Genomic DNA, 22,065 nt, shown 5'->3' on the forward strand with positions numbered 1-22,065 from the left:
CTCTTTCAAGGTATCAAGTTTATCAAAATGTTGAATTTATTATGTTTTTTCTCTAATCAGATTTTTGAAATGATTTTGCCCAAGAGCAGATTCTGCAGAAGAGTTCTGTTAAAACAAATTGAACCTTTTTTCTCTTGATGCTTTTGAAATAGTTGCAAACATAGTAGGAGATGGCAAGATCCAATCCATGTTACTGTTTATCCAGTTCTGTATTTAAAATTACTGGGTTGGCTCCTACCAGCTTTACTGCTTGCATATGAAGGAAAAAGGGTCTCTTTTGATTCTGAAAAATGTTTTGGTGAGGATCTTGGAACTTGGATGAACAAAAGCCCCAGGTGAGATGGGCTAACGTGCAAAGATATATTGTAAAAAATTACACTTCCTCTTCTTGCATCCACTAAAAAACCCACTAGGGTCTAATCCACTGTTACAGTACATGCCTCTAGCTTTAGTTCTCAGTGTTACCTGAAGAATATGGTAGTTGGATTCTTGTTTGTGATGATAATGGGTCATTATAGGTTTGTGGGCTGTAAAAACATACAACCTGGCACATACTCAAAGGAAACCCTTTTCTGTTTCTTGTTAGTTTATTCCAGGTATTCCTGGGCTGGATATGATTTGGGGAAGAGAATATGCCTTCTATGGATTTGATATTGTAGGGGACAAGAATTACTTAATGTGCATACTTATATAGGGCTCTGTCCATGCAAAAGGGAACCTTTCCAAAGCAAGGCTCTCAATTGCACAGAAAGAGCTGTATATACTTAGATTCCATCCAAGGGACATATGGAGGTCAGGAGTGGCAGTTGTCATCCCGCTCTTCCCCATGGACTTTCATTCTACGTAGGCTTGATTTCAACATGACACTGCAGGTCAAATGGACTTACCACTACAACTTTGGATGTGCATAACACCTTGCTTAAACTGGGTCGCTACATGCGCAAAGCAAGTGTGCAATGGTAACACACCAATGCAACAGCTGCCTAGCATATGGGATTTTACACACTCTACAAACATGCATGTGCAGCAGCTGATGGCCTACTAGGCATGTGTAAAATCCCACAGGTCACTTATTTTATCCCAACAATCTAGGAAGGTGTAAGTTGCTTTGTATTACCAGAGCAAGATTCATGCCCAGTAACACCTTAAAGACCATCTAGATTTCCAGGGTCTAAGCTTTCATTAATCAATACTTCATCAGATACCTTTAACTGTCAAAAGCGTATAGCCTGGAAATCCTGTTGGCCTTTAAGGTGCCACTGGATTTGAATCTTTCACTTCTGCTGCAGACCAACATGGCTGCCTACCTGAAATTATCTGTATCACCAATTCATAGGGTTGCCAACTGCCAGGTAGTCGTAGGAAAAAAACAGCAAGGAGCTCAAAATATGAATACAAGTGTTGTAATAAACTAATACTAATGACAAAACATTAATCACAGTGTGTAAGTGAAAAACACCACCAAAGTGAAACAATACAATGTATAAAGACTCATACAACAAACACAATTAATATATACAAAAAATCTGTAAATCCTTCTTCTTTCATGCACATGGCGTTGTTAAAGTTCATACGCGATACAGACGACATGAATAATTATTGCCTGGTAGGCTAACCTTCTGGATGCACACCTTAACGTGGTGAGGGGGTTTGTGTGTGTCAGGGAAGCTGAGAGCAATACCGTAAGGGGTCTAGACTCTATCAAGAGACTAAACTCCTAGCAGAGACACTCAAGACGGGATGGTCACAGCTGAGACACCAGACGAAGATGCATCCACCCCCTTAAGGGATCAATGGCCACATACTCAGAAGAGAACAGGCAGTTCCAATGGGGATGGGGGCAGAGAATCCCTGAAGGTTAGCTACTGGGCAGCAGCAGTAGTGGAAGGTGACACCAGCGGAGGATCTTTCGTAGACAACGGCAGTGCCACTACGGCTAACCCTGGTTAGTACTGCGCAGAAGAAGGCACTGGTAAACCACTTCTGACCAACCTTTACCTTGAAAACCCTAAGATGAGACAATCCAAAATGAAAAAAGAAAGGAAGCCACAGCCTTCAATTTGCAAGATCTGAGCAAGGCTGTCAAAGATAGGACATTTTGGAAGACTTTCATTCATAGGGGCGCCATGAGTCGGAAGCGACTTGATGGCACTTAACACAACAGGTTAATTATAGAAGCAATGGCTTGTAGGAAAATCTTCAATGCCAGAAAGGGAATTGGAACGCCTTCCAGATTGTTTTAATGCGTTTTTGCGCATAGGGGGCTTCTTCAGCCTGACAGAAGATATAATTATAATAAGCAAAGTTGCTTCTACCAAAAACAGAAATGCGAATTACATTAGTAAAGCAGTATTGGGAACCAATAAAAGCTGAAATATACATACATCTCTATAGCCAGGTAGTAGCAGGAGATCAGCTAATTCAACTGATCTCCAGCCGATAAAGATCAGATTACCTGGAGAAAAATGGCTGCTTTGGCAATTGAACTCAATGGCAATGAAGTCCCTCCCCTGCCCAAACCCCGCCCTCCTCAGGCTCCGCCCCAAAAATCTCCCGCCAGTTGCAAAGAGGGACCTGGTAACCCTACCAATTCAGCATTAAATGAACACTGTATAACAAGTCAGAAAGTCTGCATAAATGTGTACAGTGCCATCAACATCCATTTTTATCAGCATTTAGAAATGATGACTGCATCCTCTAGAATCTGTAATTGCTATGATATCTGATTAATAGCTGTATTATGACCTGTAAAGGCCATAAATCAACTGAAACCAATGGAACTTATTCCCAAATCAATATGTTTAGGATCGGGCCCATGATATGAAACAGAGAGCTGATTCTGCTTGGGAAAAGCGCAGTATGAGAGTACTGCTTTCCTTTGGTCCTTTTTTTGTGGAGTCGCCTGTGATTTAAAAAAAAATCTGTATTTGTTCATCATAAGGCAGTATAGTAAAGGAGATACCACAAGCTGTATCTGTAAAGACAGCATTTATTTTGGAGTACTTTAAATATCCTTTTGTGAATGCTGCCCGTGAAGACAGGATGAAGGTAAAATACCTAGTTGAAAGACACCTGAAGAAAGAGACTGGGTATGTTGACAGAAGACTACCTTGTTATACTAGTATTGTGTGCAAATATTGTTCCTGTTCTAAGTAACATGAGCTGCAGGTTGCAAATTGCAGCTAAGTCATAGAAGAGATAACTCCCATGTTTTTGAAGCTTATGGAATCACCTTAGTTGCTCTAAGGAGGAAAGGAGTTGATCAAAGCAGTCAATAGCTTGATTCAGATGTGCAATCAATGATATTTACTTCCAAACAAGAGTGCCCAGAACTCCAGTGTTTAGTAAGTAGAACCTCTATTGTAAAATTAAACCTGTTTAGTTTTTCTTAAGGTTAAAGACAACTAGAGGAATCCCTGTAAACCTAGTATTCATTAAGCCAACTGGACTCTAACACTGGTGGTTTTTCAAATTCTGAGTTAACTGTTCCTAAGGGTAAAAAATAGGGTTGCTAACCTCCAGGTACTAGCTTGAGATCTCCTGCTATTACAACAGATCTCCAGCCAATAGAGATCAGCTCACCTGGAGAAAATGGCTGATTTGGCAATTGGTCTATGGCATTGAAGTCCCTCCCCTCCCCAAACCCTGCCCTCCTCAGGCTCCACCCCAAAAACATCCAGGTATTTCCCAACTCAGATCTGGCAACCCTAGCAATAAATAACCTTATATACTATAATAATAAAGTTCCATTGATTTCATCCTTTAAGAGATAATCACTATGTTGAGTTGTGCACTTTGAAGAGCACCTGTCTCCTTCTGGGATGCAAACCCCAAACAAGTCTTTTAGAACACACATGATGAATTATTTACAACACAAGCATTTTCTTTTGACAGTTTAGTGATAGTCAATGACAGGTGTTTTGTGCTCAGTCTCCTATGCAAAAGAGTTATTGATTCCTTTTTAATGAAAATTAACTTCAATCAGATTGCTTGGGGGGGGGAAGTTTGAGAACTGCAGTTTGACATCATTTTAAGGACTTTATCTGTCCATTGTAGGAATTCTTTTCATTATGAAAAAGACAGAATTGGGAATTTTGTTTTTTTGCTTTATGCTGTTTATATAACAGAAAGAACAGAAGAAAAATGTCTGTTGTGCAATTTTAAGAAATTCAGTACATGAGAGTACAACTCAGCTCTACGCGATCAGTTCACCTGGAGAAAATGGCCACTTTAGCAATTGGACTCTGTGGCATTGCAGTCCCTCCCCTCCCCAAACCCCACCCTCCTCAGGCTCCCCCCCCAAATCCTCCTGCTGGTGGTGAAGAGGGACCTGGCAACCCTAGCAAAGAACCCAAAAAGGAAAAGAAACTTAGGGAGAGCTGTTACAATTGTGTTGGATTCCATGCCTCCTCGAGGGCAGCAGAGAGTCAGTATAGGGTAGATAGGAAGCTCTCTGACCTTTCCTTTGTCCACTCCTGCGGCTCTCCCTTTGTTACCTAGAATGCTACTCTCAGAGGTTCCTTCGTTTCAATCACTTCCCTTCTCTCTCTCTCCCTTTGTCTACCATGAGGGCTGGAGATGCTTTCTACAATCTCTCTCCATCCCAGCTTAAATAGATCGCTAGAAATCTTTACTCTGCCTTTCGTATCCAGTATGGAGTTCTCTTACAATAAAGAACTTCTATTTCTTTTCTAAGTAACAAGCCTAAGTGTAACCTTATTCCTCAAGCAGCCAAGTGATAAAATTCCACTGTGCAGAGACTCAACTCAGCTTTCAGAGACTTTCACCTGGTATTCAGGAAATGCCGTCTTTAAAAGACTTCACTGCATGTCCTGCTAGGCCATTTGATGCCGGGGGATATGGTGCAGAGGCAACATGCTGTCCCTTTAATTATAGTTCTGTTGATTCTTCCCTAGGCTTGGAGCCAGTTCTGCCTTACCTTGGTATCAACGTTCCTCTGGGCTATCATCTGACATTGGATTCTCCTTCTTGTTGCTTTCAAGGCTTTCTCCCAAGCCAGGCTTCACCTTTACTTTTCCTACAAGCATGCCTTTTCCAGGTACACCTACCCCCAGCCAGTCCCCCAGAAGGCTCCTCTGCTAGTGGTCCAACCTCCTTCTCCCAGCAGGGCCCATGTTTTTATCAGGTTCTGGCCTAGAAAAGGGGATGGCACTCTACCCACTGCATTGCCACGCTGCTCCCATCCTGGCTGTTTTCATTCCGTTTGGGGCAGCAGCAGCAGGGGGGTGATGTGCAGCTCCTGTGGCCCCGCTCCCTCACAAGGACTTACAGCAGCAGAATTTGAAGGAATAAACGTTCTTCCTTCTCCTAGGTTTTTTTTTTTTTATATGGATTGCAAACAGTATTGCTGGGAGAGTGGGGAGGGTTTTTTTTTTGTTGTTGTTTGCCGGAGAGTAAATAGAATGCAAAATGAGGAAATGCTTCAACCCTTTAAACTGCAGTGAAGAGCAGCTGATATGCCCAAGGTCACTGCTAACTACTAGGAAAGCAAATGAGTGTAGGAAGAAGTTGAGGTTGGAGTCATCCCACACACACACCAATCACTAATCGTCGTGGCTGCTGCTACAATCCCATGTGATGGGTCTGAGCCAGGGTTGCCAGGTCCCTTGGGGTGGACCCTAAGGAGGGTGTGGTTTGGGGAGGGGAGGGACTTCAATGCCATAGAGTCCAATTGCCAAAGCGGTCATTTTCTCTCTCGGCTGGAGATCAGTTGTAATAGCAGGAGATCTCCAGCAAGTACCTGGAGGTTGGCAACCCCTAGGGGAGAGGCAGTTCCACAACAGCTGGGATAGAATGAAAGGAAGAGCAAAGGTTAGGGGGGAATCTGATATGAAAACCCTTCCTCTCATACAAATAACCTCCTCTTTCTACTTGTGAAATTTCATGGGCATTTCACTAGTTAATATATAATCAGACAAAGTTACTGCTGTATGCACATGTGATAACTATGATAAGTTCATTTAAAAATAATTTCTTTGTATGCTGTATAAACGATAGCATCTATTGTATCCAGTTAAACATGTTAGAACAAATTTATTCAGGTGAGACAGGAGAATATAACCATGTGGATGAGGTAATAATAGCTACTGATTTGCTATTCAAACTCTAGCTGAGAAACCCAGCAATTCCCATTTAAAGAGAAAGAGAGATTTTAATTTACATACTGCCCTTGCTTTCAAGTAGTCAAACCAGATGATTTAATCTCTGTGATTCACCTTATCCACAAACATAGACACAGTTTTGCACAATATAATACATAATGTGGATTGTTAATATAAGTATTCCAATCCTATTGGGAAATCTACAACATATTGTATGACAGCTGTCAGGTACAGCATATGAATGCCTTTTAAGAATTTCGATCTGGCCTTTGGTCAGAAGTCTACCTGGCATTTTAACATAGGAATAAAAATGTTGGAAAGCGTTCTTGAGATATAGAAGAAAACTAAAAGTTGTGTTCACTACAATATTTTTAGAGGAAAAAAATAAAACTGCGTAGATCTGATGCAGCATTAAAACAAACAAACACTGTGCTGAATACATTCCAACCACTTTGTACTTTCCTTAATGTGGATTTTCTAATATCCCTTAGTTTCAAATATAACAACCCATATCAGAACACTTTTGAATAACAGCGCGTTGTATAGAAAAACAGACCTTTCTGAAATAATTAAATGGGGGAGAGAGGGTCATACTTGGCACCATTAAACATTTTCATCTTTATGCCAATATTTCAGCACAACTACATGATGCTTTCACAAAACTAGCTTGGAACACCTTGTTTTGATTTTTTAAAATCCCAGTATCAGTTAAATGACTTCTCTGTATGTCATTAACCTTGATGAAACATGTCCTGTGACAGGAACCAATTTGTCTGGCAGCTGGATGTGTTGAAACTGTAGATAGGAACAGCCATTGGTATCACAATTTCAAAAGGCTAGTTCCTTCAAGAACAGGAAGAGATTTCTTCATTATTACCGTGATGTTAAACATAGCATTAACAAGGTTTTAGGAATGCCCATGGCATTCTGCACGGGCAATTAACAACAGCTAAAAGGTGATCCATACAGGATGTGAAGTTAGTAACAAACAAAAGCTGGCAGTTGGATTACTTCATTGAAGTACACAATAAATCTAATGACAGCCACCACCACCGACAGAAGAAGGTACATATTTTGAGAGTAGCAGAAATGGAGAGGATGCACTGTGCATTTTCGAGAACTCCAGGGTGTAACTCGTCAACTATTTGTAACACTTGTTAGTACACTATTGTTCACAGCCCCTCCTTAAATGCACCTGTTAAATGTAATTTTCCTGGAATTACAACAGATCTGCAAACGATAGAGATCAGAACCCCTGGAGAAAATAGCTGCTTTGGAGGGTGGAATCAATGGCATTATACCCTGCTGAGGTCCCTCCCCTAGCACCAACTCCAAATCTCCAACATAGAGTTGGCAACCCTAGTTTCTTGCAACAGGCTTCTCATTATGAATCATCCGTCACTAAAGAGAAGCCACAGGGGAGCACAATCTCAGCAATTACAGACTACACTGTCACTTTTAAAACAATAACAGCAACAAAATAAACATAGTAAGTTATCAAAAAGGCGCCATTTCCTACTGGGCCAATGCTCCCATTGCCCTACCATACCATCACCTGAATTCTCACAAATTGTGTTTTCCCATCTCTTGAATGTCCTCTTTCCTTCCTACCATAATTACATTCTGAACTGTCTGGCTAAAAATGGCAAGCATCTTTTCTCCTTCAATATAAAGAAGTCAGCAGCAAATTGTTGGCTGTTTTGATCAGGATTCTGGATGCTTTTCTTGGGTAACACGCTGATGAAACTGAATTGTCAATGCAAGTTTTACAGTAACTAGAAGAGCTGGATGGCGAATACTGAACACCCACCCTCTCTTGAGCTCCATCACAGAAGAAAGGCAGGATACATAATTCGACAAACCAAACATAAATATTTATTTTTTAAAGTCAATATTAGCCAGCACTAGGTTACCAAGCCCTGACCTGGATGGCCCAGGCTAGCCTGATCTCGTCAGATCTCAGAAGCTAAGCAGTGTCAGCCCTGGTTAGTATTTGGATGGGAGACCACCAAGGAATGCCAGGGTTGCTGTGCAGAGGAAGGCACTGGCAAACCACCTCTGTTAGTCTCTTGCCTTGAAAACCCCATAAGGGGTCGCCATGAGTCGGGTGCGACTTGACGGCACTTTACACACACACAGGTTACCAAACATGCGGATGGCAAAGAAAAAGTGGCAGTAGGGAGCAACAGGGGATTATGAGGAAGGAGAAAATGCTCAGACCAATTCTGATCAGAGAAGCACCAAGGAAAGGGCTCCTTGCTATTTTACTATGGTGATCTTTCTGCTCAAAATACACCCCCCTCCAACTGTCTCCCTTGCTGCAGGAATCCCTTGTAAATAGCATGTGGACCCCTTGGAAGATATTTTTGTATAAGGAAAGATGGTGGGAGAAGGATTATGTGGCCATTTCCTTGCTGAAATTTCAAACTCATAAGACTGCTTTTCATTTTTTTAGGGGGTTGGTATATTCATTTGCATGTTAGGTGTGGTTGTCAAATAAGGCTAAACTAGATATTTGGCAGTATAATTAGACCTGGCAACTCAAGTTGTTGCTAAACAGCTAAAATGTGTGCAGTGGGGGTGGGGGAAGGCATATTTTTGACACAGTGATTCCTAGGGTTGCCAGGTCCCTCTTCGCCACGGGTGGGAGGTTTTTGGGGCACAGCCTGAGGAGAGCAGGGTTTGGGGAGGGGAGGGACTTCAATGCCATAGAGTCCAATTGCCAAAGCGGTAAAGTGATTCACAGCCCTCCAGCCTGGGGGACTTGTTTTAGGGCGATAAAAGAAAAATATTAAAAGGGAAAGACATGGATTAGGGATTGTGCCAGGACCATTCAAAAGTAGCTGCCTTTATTACAGGCAACGTGTAATTCAGAGGGCGATGGTAGTGCAAACATCTAACCAGTGGCCACGTTTCAGAGCTGAAGACACTCTGTTTCACATTTTAGCTTAATCATAATCTCAGTGGTTTGTCTAGAGCCACCTACTATCTTAGTCTTCTCTCTGCAATACAGAGATAATATTGACTTATCTTATAGAGCCAGTCCTGTGCTTGAGACAGTGACAGTTAAATCCCAGCTGGCCTCCCTACACCTACCCTTGTTCCCATCCCCTCAGTTATTTTTCTTGGGACATCTTTGTTTCTGCCTTCCATTCCCTTTCTCTCTGTTCCCCTTGATTGGTTATCCCCATCAATGTTATTTAATGTTACGGGAGCCAACTGGAATTTTAAAGCTAATACATACAAATAGTTTACTCTAACCACCCTATCATGTCATCTTACTAAACAGAGAATATACAATATATATAAGGCTGCCAAGCCCCTGGCATGGTGGGAATCCTCCATCCTCAGCTCCTGTTTCCTTCTACTGCAGCTAGTGGAAATAAAATAATATTTAAAAATTCCCATTGAGTGACATCAGTCTAGGAATCACTGAAAATTCCATGCTTCTTTCACAGAGTTTCTGGCTATTCCCCAGAAGTGAAGCCAAGCTTCCTCTGACAGTGCCCCCCCCCCCCCACGTTTCCACCTCTCTGGTTTCCTGTTGTTTGTCAGGCCATGTCTGGCAACCCTAAGATAGATATACTATATATATATATATATATATATATATATATATATATATATATATATATATATATATATATATATATATACATACACACACACACACACACACATACTTAACTATATTTTAATATTTTAAAAACTGTTACATGATGTTCATTTAATGGTTATCTTTGTTCACTGTGTGTATTAAAATGCAGAATAGATATAGCATATAACAGTGGGAGTATTCAAAGCCCCCAAGGTAGGTACAGTGGCTGTTCTTCCTACTGACACGCAAGATGGCATTATCTGGAGCAAAGGACTGGTCTTGGAAGTGGCTTGTCACCCCTAGCACTCAGCATCAAGACAATAACAGCAATATTGCCTAATCTTTCACATTTATAATGCTTGCCCTTAGTAAAGATTTTTTAAGGAGATTCTTTAGTTATGTAGAAAAGCAACCTCTAATTCAATTACAGCCACTGATTTACTTTTAAGAGATCCTACGTAGGTGTAATATACTTGTATTTAGATTAAATTTTATCTAGAATCTCTTAAACCGAAATGTTAACACTACTTTACTTTAACATGATTTAAATTTACTCTGGTTTACTGAGAATGTAAAACATTTTGTGAAGTTTTATATCAATATCAAACATTATCTTTCAGATGCATTCTGTGACACTATTTGAGTTGATTTTTGGGTGGCTACAGCTAGATGAGAGGTTGGGCTACATGTAGCTGCTAGCCATCATTATTTGCACCTGTTCTTCAAGGTGGGAAGGGCACAACTTTTTTTGAAATTTCACACAAGAAATGCCCTTTTAGAAGTCCTTGCTCATTTCATGTTTTCCAGGAACAGTCAATTTCACCACGTCTGAATTATTCGCAGAAACCATGTTCAAATCTTTTCTTGGTTGTTAAGCAACATACCGAAGACTATTGTTTCACTTAGTGCTCTACGCTCAATGCCTCTGACTAAATAAGGATATAGCAACTGTACAAGATGTCAGGGAGATGGAGCTCCATAGAGTAATACAGATGTAATTGTCAGTAGTTACATGTCAGTGTACTTAAATTTTTATGGCACATGGATCTAAATATTTGTCAACCTTTATCATTTGTAATACCAAACAGCTACAGTGCATCTCTTGACTAATGACGAATATTTTCAAGCTGATCATAGCAACAACACCAAACCTCAGTATAGGGTTGCCAGGTCCCCCCTCTCCTCCGGCGAGAGGTTTTTGGGGCTGAGTTGAGGGAAAGATCACGTGAGTGTGGCCACGCTGACGCAATTGCATCACTTCTGGTTTATACCCGGAAGTGCCGCATCGCAAGGGGCCTTTTAGCACTCAAACTGTGAGTTTGAGTGGTAAAAGGCCCGTTGCGATGCGGCGCTTCCGGGTGTAAATAGGAAGTGACGTAGCACAGTGGGCAGGCGAGCATGCATGCGTTGCCCGTTGACCCTCAGGTAGTGGGCAGGCAGCCAGGTGGATTGGCAGGGGTTTGCCCGCCACCACGTGGCACTTGGCAACCCTACCTCAGTACTAATTATACTCCCGTTCTGTTTTGTATGGCAGTTATCTCCATGGAGATTCCTGTTTCTAAGGCTTTTTATGCATGGCTATTTCCCTCACGGTCACCCCTCCAATAATTTTGGATCTTTGTTCTGATTATTCATGCTGTTTCCCACCGTCATAGTTTGCCCTGCTCTCCCCCTTCGTTTCCATGTGTTTTGTCTGCGTTTTTAGGGACCTGTTTTATCTCGAATTTGAAAAATTAGAGATATATTTTTTTTAGTAAATATGGCAGCAAGAAAAATGCTCTGACCTGGATGGCAAAGCTGGTCTGATCTTGTCAGACCTTGGAAACTAAGCAGGGTCGGCACCAGTTAGTATTTGGATGGGAGACCACCAAGGAAGTCCAGGGTTGCAAAGCAGAGATAGGCAATGGCAAACTATCGCTGGGGTTGCCATAAGTCAGCTGTAACTTGATGGCACTTTCTACCACCAAGAAGAAAATAAGCAGTAGGTAGTAAGATGATCTTTGAGGAGTGAATGTTTCTGGATGCCACCAGAGAAGAATCACCAGTGGCTATGATGGTTATCTCTCTTGAACTATGGAGCCTCTAGCAGACAATGCTGCCATGTTTTCCACCTTTATGTCTACTCCTATGATATAGCTGGAAGACTTGTCGCACAGCAAACTTACTAAAGTTAAGCAGGTATGGGTCTAGTCAGTACCTGAAAGGGATATCTCTTGACAACCCAGCATGTGCTACCTGGTGTTCAGCGATGGAAGAAAAGCAGTATATAATTTTTAAAAACTCCTATCATAGCTAGAAACTTGTTTTTAGACTGGGGATTCATAGAAATCAATAATAATTCCGTATCATGCACTAACATTACAACTCTGAGAATACCTTCCTGCAAGTAGTCCCTATTGAGCAGACCTGCTCATTACACAAGACATCTCATGTAAGTTGGGTTGGTAAAACCCTAGCCTGATTTGCATCAGACATGTGACCAAGAACTCACAGTGAAAAGTACTTCCTGCCCCTATTGTGCTCTGCGGCCCAGCGCTACAGGAGCAGAGCCTTCAGCCTTCCCTCCCTTCTACTTGTGACCTTTTGGTGACTAAAAAATGGTGGTGGTGGGGCCTTCAGGCAGACATATCATTCCCAGCACTGGGACATTAAGATACCCTCCCAGACATTTTTTTTTAGTCTGCAAGAGGGTGCAGGGTGGAAGGAAGGGAAGGCTGAAACTTTTCCTCCCACCATGCCAGGCTGTAGAGGGCAGAAAGTGCTTTTAAAGGTGAGTCTTCCATCACATATCTGACACAAATTGGGTCAGGATTTTTCCAGATGTGTCATGTAATGAGACCCATAGGACTGCTTTCTCATTTGTGTATGAAACTACAGAAGACTACTGTACATGGAATCAGCAAACCCACAGATGCTTCATTTTGAATTACAGTTGAGAAGAGTGCCTGCTAAGTAGTAAAACCCCTTCTCTCCAGCTGTCAGTCTTGTGTTTTCATGACACACTGAAAACATATCCAGGTAAAGTTGATAGCCACAGTATTCTTCCCATTACAGACCTGCTCCTGAGTCTAGATCTCACAAGACATTCTACAGCACTAATTCTAGACAGAACGACACAGATGAATGCAGGTTCCAGTGGTGCTGGCAGATCTATATAAAACAGGTTCTTTATAAAATACAACATTCATTTGACCTGATTTTCTCATAGTAATTATTTAAAATGATAAATATACCACTATATACATATTTATGGCTTGTTTAATGCTATGGGAGTGCTAACTGTAAAGTCAAGTGATTAAGTAGAAGCAGAGCTATATATTTTAAGCAGATTCCAATAAGCACTCTCATGTGAGATCATTAATCACATGGGCAGAATTCCACACCATCATTTGACTTTCTAAATGGAATTTCCATGCTATACTCTTGCACAGCTGGTTACTTTGTGTTTTGAATCAGACTCTGTTCTCGTCATATGAACAAGTTTGCAAAGGAGCAGGTTGCATAAAATTAGCTAACTAGCAGAACTTTCTCATTTGAAATATTTCAGTTGCTCATGCAGAATATCAAGCGGAGGATTGTGACCAGATTTGGGAGGCAATTTGTGCTTGCCTCTCCTTCCTTGTTTTCCTGTCTTTCTGCTGGTGAACTTTGCCTCCACTGCCCACCCTTTCCTCTTTCTGGTTTCTCCTTCACTGTCAACATTTCACTTGGAAGACTCTTGGGCCACAGAGTTTTATTCTGCTTATGCTGGAGGCTGAGGGGGATGGGGTTTGGGGAGGGACTTCAATACCATAGAGTCCAATTGTTAGAGTGACCATTTTCTCCAGGTGAACTGATCTCTATTGGCTGGATCTCAAGCTACCACCTGGAGGTTGGCAACCCTAACTATAGACCCCACAACAACTTTTTAATTTACACCTCACACCAATATTTGTGGCATTTCAGCTTTTAAGGGAAATTACTTATATTGGAAATAGAGTCAGCTCTAATATCCACCATATTTTACCAAGAACGTCTTCAGAAGCGAAACACATGCAGTGATAAACATCCTTTCCCTTGTGACTTGTCGTTCCTAAAGTGCTGCCCCTACTTTAGATATCCAGGAACAGTTTTATGCAACAGATTTTGAATACACAGTTTACACTGAAAAAGCTAAAACCAAACCCAAAATAATCACCCCATTGAACCAAAAGGGCCAACAGGAACCAAGAAAAGTTGTTTTATATAATTTATTGGTTTGAAATATTTCTAGACTTGCTCTTAGTCCAGCACAGCTGGAAACCCAGGGATGCCAGCGTTTCTTTGACAGGGTACAACACCAATTAGAAATTTAGTGGAAGAAGCTTTCCCAGTGTTTTATTGCTATGCCTCACCTGCTCAGCATTTGCCTGATGTGTACTTCGTTAGAAAAAGTAATCTACACTGAGATATGTTGTGTATATTCCATTACTTGCATGTTAATCTCTCCCCCCCCCCATCCTATGGGTGTTTCCCCCCTCTCCCAACTGGGTAACAGGTCTTTTTCTCCATTCTATAGAACAAGTTGTTCCAGGAGAGTGCTCAAAAGCTTCCCCTGCTTATTGACATACAAATCTATACCAGTAAGACTAAAATGCTCCAAAGTAAGTGAAAAGCTTAGCTGTACACAGTCCTTTGCAGTCTGACAGGAAAACATGGGGAAACTACATGAACAGAATGCCTTCTGCTTTGTCACTGACCACAGCCCCACAGATAAGAAGATAGCGCTACCAAACAAAAGCAGTTCTTCATTAACCACTGTGATATATACTGCCAAAACTTGCTGAGCAGAATTCCTATGGAGGATGCAAGATTGAATTTACCAGTGAATTGACAAGAGGCAACAATTGCTTCTGGCTTAGTTATGACTGAACAGGAATTCCTGTAATACCAGTTTAGTGATAAATCAAACATGGGAGAAGTGGTATTCAAATAAATCAAATGCCCCATTCCGTCAGTTTCATACATGATGTTAATCAAGGGCAAGCCCTCATTACATATGAACAGCTAGATAACCCAACTCAGTTGTATATTACCTTAGATCCATATATGTCACTGAACAAAACCCCACTAAAATGCAGCCAAACTGATTGATTGATAATATTGTATGGAAAAAGGAGAGTTCATCCATGTGTGGTTGCCAACAAGAGCTCACATGCAAATGTGGGTCACTCAACAGCAACATTAAGAACAGTTCCAAGTGTGAAACAACTAACAGAGATCAAGTACCAGTCAATGCTTTCATATCACCTGGAATCACCTCCAATATGTAGGTTTTGATTGGCCACTTCACACACACAGCTGAGACGATCAAGTGACAAAATATTGATTTACTTGAAGGCTTCAGACCTAAACTAGCAATAGACTATTGTTATCATGCACTTACTGAATGTTCAGGAGGTGAATAATTACAGTAATGCAATATTTAACAACCTGTGAATCCACAAGTCTGGCATAACCACACTTTGTGCAATGGAAGTTTTATATACCATCCTATTAAAAACTTGTGAAACCAGTGTCCCATTCAGTTTTAGGTTCATCTCACCACTTAACCCTATTTTATTATACCTTCTTCAGAGGATAATGTAACCCATTTTAATTACAGCTTAAAACCACATACAAACTTTATCCTTTCTCTAACCCTAGCTGTAGCCTTTTGAACTACACAAACAGGTTCACAGGGCTCCGACATAAAAAAAGAAGATCCTCGCTAACTCACAGTACACACTCACTTGAAACAAACCAAGTTTGCACTGAAAACACTCAAGACAGACAAGAGGCAGAGTCGTCATTGGAAAACTTTGTGTTCAAGTTTTCACCTAAATACGGTTGCGAGATTATGTCAGACTTGACAGCTGATAAGCATAGAGATATCTCACACAATATATTGCCAAGCAAGAATACTTACTGGGTCAAAGCAGCTTTGTTTTCTTTTTTACTGATCGCCCTGACAGGTTTTAGTTCTTCCCCCTCATGCTGTTGACCAGTCATTAGCACCATCTGAAGACAAGACACCCCCCCCCCTCTTGTTTGTCAGGCTCTGCCAACTGCTTTTTATTTCCTTGCCCCTAGCAACGTTTGAACAGGCTTTTCCTTCTCCCTTGCCTGTCACGTTACGTGGCTTTGCAACCTTACAGTGCAGACGGAAAGCTTTTGGTCTCCAACTAACCTGAGCAAGTTTAAACTGGTATTGTTGCCTGGCTCTTCATTGACGGGAGTGAAGAGAAGGGAGGGGGAAACCCCAGGGAAGACACCTCCCTCTTCTCAACCCACAGCTAGTTAGGAGGAGGACGGGGAAGAGAGAAAGAAACAGAACCTGTTTGACGTGTTCATCAGAGAAGAAATAGCTCGGTTAAGCCCATGGAAATTCTAACAACAAATCCACAGCTGCTTTAAGCTGGAAAGCACTAGAACTTTTTATTTCAAGAAGGCTCTCAGAATTGGATACAGGCATGCTTGACATAGGAGGTCCTAATAATAGATCAGCCAAACAAGAACCAGGAGTGGGGAAGGCAATCCAAGGCAACGGACCACGGTCTGGGCTTCTTATACCACACTAGGGGGCTGACCTGTTTCCCAGCTTCAATTATTCATATGGTATGTTGCTTCCTTGGGTATTGCCTCTTGGTTACTTAAAACAAAAGGGCTGCTGAATGTTTTATAAGGGAATGATCTCAGTGATAAGAGAAGGAAAGGCTAAGGTGACAAACCCATGGGGGCCAAGCAATTGTAAAAACAAAAACAAAAACTGGAACAAATCAAAAGGCCAAATTCTAAGGAGAAAGGAAAAGGCATTTTGAAAGGTTTCCTCCAAACCTGGCTTGAGCACCATTGCATTATGCAACGGCAGTTAGGAATCTAGCATGACAACACAGGGCCCAATTTCATTGTGAAACAACAGTGTCATCAGCTGTCTTTTTGGGCAGGGCTCCTGTCTCTTACCTGCAAAGCAGAAATGTAGCTGGTGAAGCTTTTCCTGCTAAAACCTGCTAAATGTTAAAGTTCTAGACAGCTTTAAAATGTGCAGGGGGGAAAGGGAGAGCTCTATGCCTCTTACAGAAAAGGCCAAAAGATGGCATCTTCTCCACCCCTGATTAATATATTAGAACATGTGGCTTCCTTCCAGTTACTTAAACTTTGATAGTACTTGTGGTTTTATATTACAGCCAGTAATACTGGTTTGAAATCATTATTTCTTACAGAAACATGCACGGAAGAATGGATGAAAAATAGCTTCCTTTGTTTAAGATTTAACCACTTTAATTGTATTGACAAATGAGTTAATCCACTCTAACCCGAGTCTGAGCTTGCACTATAATAGAATCAACACTGTCACACACAAATAGGATTAAGAAAATATTTGTACATGCTAAAACTGCGATTTTCTGAAATATTTTTGTATTATACTGATCTGTATTCATTTATTTCAGAATAAATAATTTGGTGCACTTTCACATTTCAAAAATTGATAACATCACTTCCGGGCACATGAGGAGTGACACCAGCATGTTGCTGGTGACATTCGTCTGTCACTGGCGAGGCCCCCTCCAACGATAGAAGAAGAGTTGATGTTTATATGCCGACTTTCTCTACCACTTAAGGGAGAATCAAACTGGTTTACAATCTCCTTCCCTTCCTCTCCCCACAACAGACACCTTGTGAAGTAGGTGAGGATGAGAAAGCTCTAAGAGAGCTGTGACTAGCCCAAGGTCACCCAGCTGGCTTCATGTGTAGGAGTGGGGAAACAAATCCAGTTCACCAGATTAGTGTCTGCTGCTCCTGTGGAGGAGTGGGGAATCAAACCCCGTTGTCCAGATTAGAGTCTACCGCTCCAAACCATTCCTCTTAACCACTATACCATGCTGGCTCTCAAATCTAAGTCTCCTGCCAGTTGCCAGGGTGGGGTTGTCAACCTCCAGGTACTAGCTGGAGATCTGCTATTACAACTGATCTCCAGCCTACAGAGATCAGTTCACCTGGAGAAAATGGCTTCTTTTGCAATTGGACTCTATGGCATTGAAGCCCTCCCTGCCCCACACCCTGCCCTCCTCAGGCTCCACCCCCAAATCTCCAGGTATTTCCTAACACGGAGATGGCAACCCTATGCCAGGGGGACCCGGCAACCTTAACTAGCAGCTTCTGCCTAAGCCATGGTGTGTTCCAACAACTCTACTGTACCAAGAACTTTAAGGGGATATATAACACTAAGGGAAGCTTTTTCTAAAAAGGGCTGGCAAATAATGACTGGGTTCCAAGGGCGTATCTTTAACTAGGTCTTGTAAGCTTTCTAGTAAAGTAGTCAGAGATAATTGATTTCAGGCCCTTCTTCCTAGGGCTCTCCTGACAAAGGCCGGAACTTCAATCTGATAGCAGGACTCCCAATTTCTGCCATCTCTGCTGGTTCTAGGGTTGCCGCTTAACTGGTTCTGGCAGGGGATGTCCTTCAATACTTCCTGTCCCCCTCCTTGCTCAATGGAGGGGAATGGCATCATTCACACTTGGATGTAATTTCCTATTTTGGTCCTCTAAAGCCCTGTGTGTACCAATTTCTTTTAAAGTACAGACATGCATTGTAGAAAAGATCCCTATGCAGGACGCTGTGGCTGCAGTCCTAAGGATACTTTCCTAATGGTGAGATTCACTGTATTCATGGGAATACACCCAGCAACTGTATCGATCTAGCATTGCACATAAACTCTATTGAACATTAGAGCTAGACAAAGTCCTCCCAAAGGTTAGAATGGGCTCCCCCACCCCCAGTTTCCCCCCAAATTTTATTAGAAAAAAAGCTTTCTGAAATAACAGACTGGGATGATTCCAAGCTCCATTGTCCTTGGCCTTCCCTTCTCTCAGTTTCCTTCTCTTCCTGTTTTCCTTTTACCAAAACTTCACCTATTAGCATAAGCATTCAGAGAGAAAGCTACACTCAGTTTCAAAGATTCTTGGGAATGGTAGTTCTGCAAAGAACTTCATTATAGGTCCAGAAAGCTGGCAAACTACCATTCCCAAGGATAAGTGCACTGGCATTTTAATATTAGCAAGGCATTGAGAACTAATGAAAGCTAGTAGCCTTCTACTATCATTTCTGTTGGATAGGGATGCCAGCCTCCAGGTGGGACCTGGGGATCCCCCAGAATTACCGTTTATCTGCAGACTACAGAGATCAGTTCCCCTGGAGAAAGCAGATGTTTCGGAGAATGGACTCTGTGGCGTTGTACCTCATTGACATCCCTCCCCTCTCCAGGCTCCACCCCTATATCTCCAGAAGTTTCCCAACCTGGATCTGGCACCCCCATCCCCCACCACTAACCAGGGGGAACTTGGCAACCCTACTGTTGTAACTTCCTAGATGGTATGTTTTCCAAGCTGCTCAGAATTATCTCAGATTTTTATGAGTCCACCTGACCTGGATGGCCCAGGCTAGCCTGATCTCGTCAGATCTCAGAAGCTAAGCAGGGTCAGCCCTGGTTAGTATTTGGATAGGAGACCACCAAGGAAGTCCAGGGTTGCTGTGCAGAGGAAGGCACTGGCAAACCACCTCTGTTAGTCTCTTGCCATGAAAACCCCAAAAAGGGGTCGCCATAAGTCGGCTGTGACTTGAAGGCACTTTACACACACACACACCAGAAATTTAAAGAAATTTTGGCTCACTTCATTAAGAAAAGCATTTCTGGCCTGGATGTGGGATTTTTTTTCCTGAGCCAGGCTCATTATTTTGCATTCCTAGCTCTCTTAAGTACTTTAGTGTTTCTCTTGTAAGATTTTGTCCTTTGTTTTGGCTAGGCATGCCAAGTGCCCACTTTGGGTGGGCAATCTCCCAGCAAAGGGCCCTCCATCAGCATTTGCCTCTCAGACCAGTAGGGAAAAAGGGTGGGAAGTGGGAATGATGTTTGGCTATATGATAATGTTGCATCTGGGCAAAGCCCCAGACATTACATTAGCTGTTAGCCAACACTCTAGAAACTATGGTAATCCCTATGGTAATTCTAGCACATAGAGTTCACAGGTGCCCGCTAATGGGGGGGAATCTCCTGGTAATTCCTGCCTCTACCCGCTGACACTAAGATGTTTGGCAGGTGGAAGCAGGCCGACCAAAAGGGGGAGAGTGGGCCATGTCCCCGTATGATGACATTACTTCTGACATGATGTGGAAATGCTGGCACCACACCAAGCACTCTCTATTATTCTCCCCAAAACTCTATGGAAACTGGGAAAAATGTTAGACCTTTCCCCTGGTGCGATGCTGGCACTTCCACATTGTGTCAGAAGTGACGTTATAGTGCTGGGAAGTGGACTGCTGCCCCTGTACCTGCCTCCCAAAAGCTCCTGCCAGCTACCAGGAAACCGTAAGTTTGGGGGCAAGTGCTAGAGCTTTCCCGTGGTGCAATGTTGGCACTTCCACATTGTCTCAGAAGTGACATCATCGTGCAGGGATGTGGATTGGTGCCCCCTGTACCTGCCCCCCAAAACTCCCACCAGTTGCCAAGAAGGACCTGGCAACCCTACTAGCGTACTATCAATGCTCTGACATAATGTCCAGGTTTCTGCCTTGATGTGGCGTCGGCACATAGCCCTACATCATTTCCACCCCTTGTCCCACCATCAAAGCTCCCATGGATGCTGTGCCACTACCTGGCACCCCTATTTTGTACTCATGTTACATTTTTGCTTGTTCATCTCCATCACAGGATGCTCTCGATTGTTGTGTAACATATTCCTGATTAGTAAGTGGTTCCTTGATAATGTTAAAGTGAGACAGATTCTGATGATTGCATAATCTCCTCTCTGTGCTATGACCATGGATTCCATAACTCCTAACATTATAATTGGATTTACATCAATGGGATTTGGCAACTTCCCTTTATTATTTTGCTTCAGTATGATTAAGATCTTAGACTCATGGGCATTGGGATTTATATCTGCACAGTGTTTAATTTTAACTTCATCTTCCCTCCAGAGGGAGAAACATCTCTGGTAACTGACCGTGAGTGTTTCTGCTGGAAATGTTTGTGGCTGGAATACTACAGAGATAGCTGGGGCTATAGAAAGTTACATAGACTACATTCCTAAGAGCACTTTCCTGGAGTAAACTCTCTTGAATAAAATAGGACTTACTTCCAAGGAAACATGCTAGAAACTAGTAGACTTCTGAATACTGTCAGAGGCATCCTAAACAAAGTTACTTCTTTCTAAGTCAATGGATTTAGAAAAGTGTAACTCTGCTTAGGGTGGCACTGTCTACCTCTGGGGTCTTAAGGGCTTTTGGTGTTGCTATTTACTCCCACTTATTCGTGCATGTATGTGTGCCAACTGAGAACAATCTTCTTGTACCTGATGAAATGGGCACCAATCCACAAAAAACCTATGCTGTCATATATCTGTTAGGTCTTTTATGCATGGGAATTTTACCTTGGGTTCGACACTCCCTTGACCCACACTTTTCTGATCTGAATTCTCAAAATCCTATGCATGGTGGTTGTTTGCCCTAAAGAAAGTCCTGGAGTATCAGGAGAAAATTTTTGTGCTGCAGAATCACCAGCACAAATCCGGAGCATCTGAGTCCCTGTCCCTTGAAAATGCTGCTTTGTAATTGGCTGTAGTCTGCAAAGGGATGTATTAAAAGAAATGACAGGATTGCCTACTGGAAACAATGGGAGAGGCTGGAAGGTCCATTGAAGATCATGGGAGCCAGGATTGCCAATTTACTTGCATGGGCTCCATTGAAATACATTACAGCACAAAAACAGTTACAAAGAAAATCTGGAATGGATTTTTCATTAAGGTCACTTGTCCCAGATAGACTACTCCAATCTCAGAGTAGTCTATCTGGGCCAAGTGACCGTAATGGAAAATCCTTTCCGCATGTTCTTTGCAACTATTTTGGGCTGTAATGTATTTCAATGGAGCCCATGCAAGTGCAGCTAAGTTGGTTCCTGAGTACTCAAACACTTGCTTCCTCCCTGCCCTGCAGCTTGGCTGGAGGAGAAGGGGAAAACCCAAATGCCTTATGCACACAAATAACTACAATTTGAACCGAGTTGATCTCAGAGCAGATTTTAAATCCATTGCAAAACAGCATTGGGAATACCCGAGAAAAGTGCTGGGTGGGTACAAGGTCAACTCGGAGGGATAGAAAACTCATGGAAAACTCCAAGGAACAACTGAGTCAGTCCGGGGGTGACTTGAGTCAAAGTACCCATGCATAAAGGACTGAAGTCTCTGAAGTGCCCAAATGCTCCTTTTTGTTTTTGAGTTGCTGTTTTTCTGTATATTTCCTCCATTGTTTTCTCCTATAAGGGAAGCTCATTTAATGTTGACATTGGTTCT

The 22,065-nt window shown here is 42.2% G+C and overlaps 1 protein-coding gene across 1 annotated transcript in view; it reads right to left on the reverse strand.

Moving 5' to 3' along the window:
- GRAMD2B (GRAM domain containing 2B) overlaps nt 1-15,749 on the reverse strand; it is a 32,239-nt gene extending 16,490 nt beyond the window's left edge. The window contains exons 1-2 of the mRNA XM_056848597.1: nt 15,647-15,749; nt 9,421-9,495 (exon numbers count right to left, since the gene is read on the reverse strand). Coding sequence (XP_056704575.1) covers nt 9,421-9,495; nt 15,647-15,738 — 167 coding nt within the window. The 5' untranslated portion in view covers nt 15,739-15,749. The remainder of the gene's footprint in view (nt 1-9,420; nt 9,496-15,646) is intronic.
- Nucleotides 15,750-22,065: the final 6,316 nt, after the last annotated feature.

This window comes from Euleptes europaea, chromosome 4 (genome assembly GCF_029931775.1).
Source record: "Euleptes europaea isolate rEulEur1 chromosome 4, rEulEur1.hap1, whole genome shotgun sequence".
Taxonomy (NCBI): Eukaryota; Metazoa; Chordata; class Lepidosauria; order Squamata; family Sphaerodactylidae; genus Euleptes; species Euleptes europaea.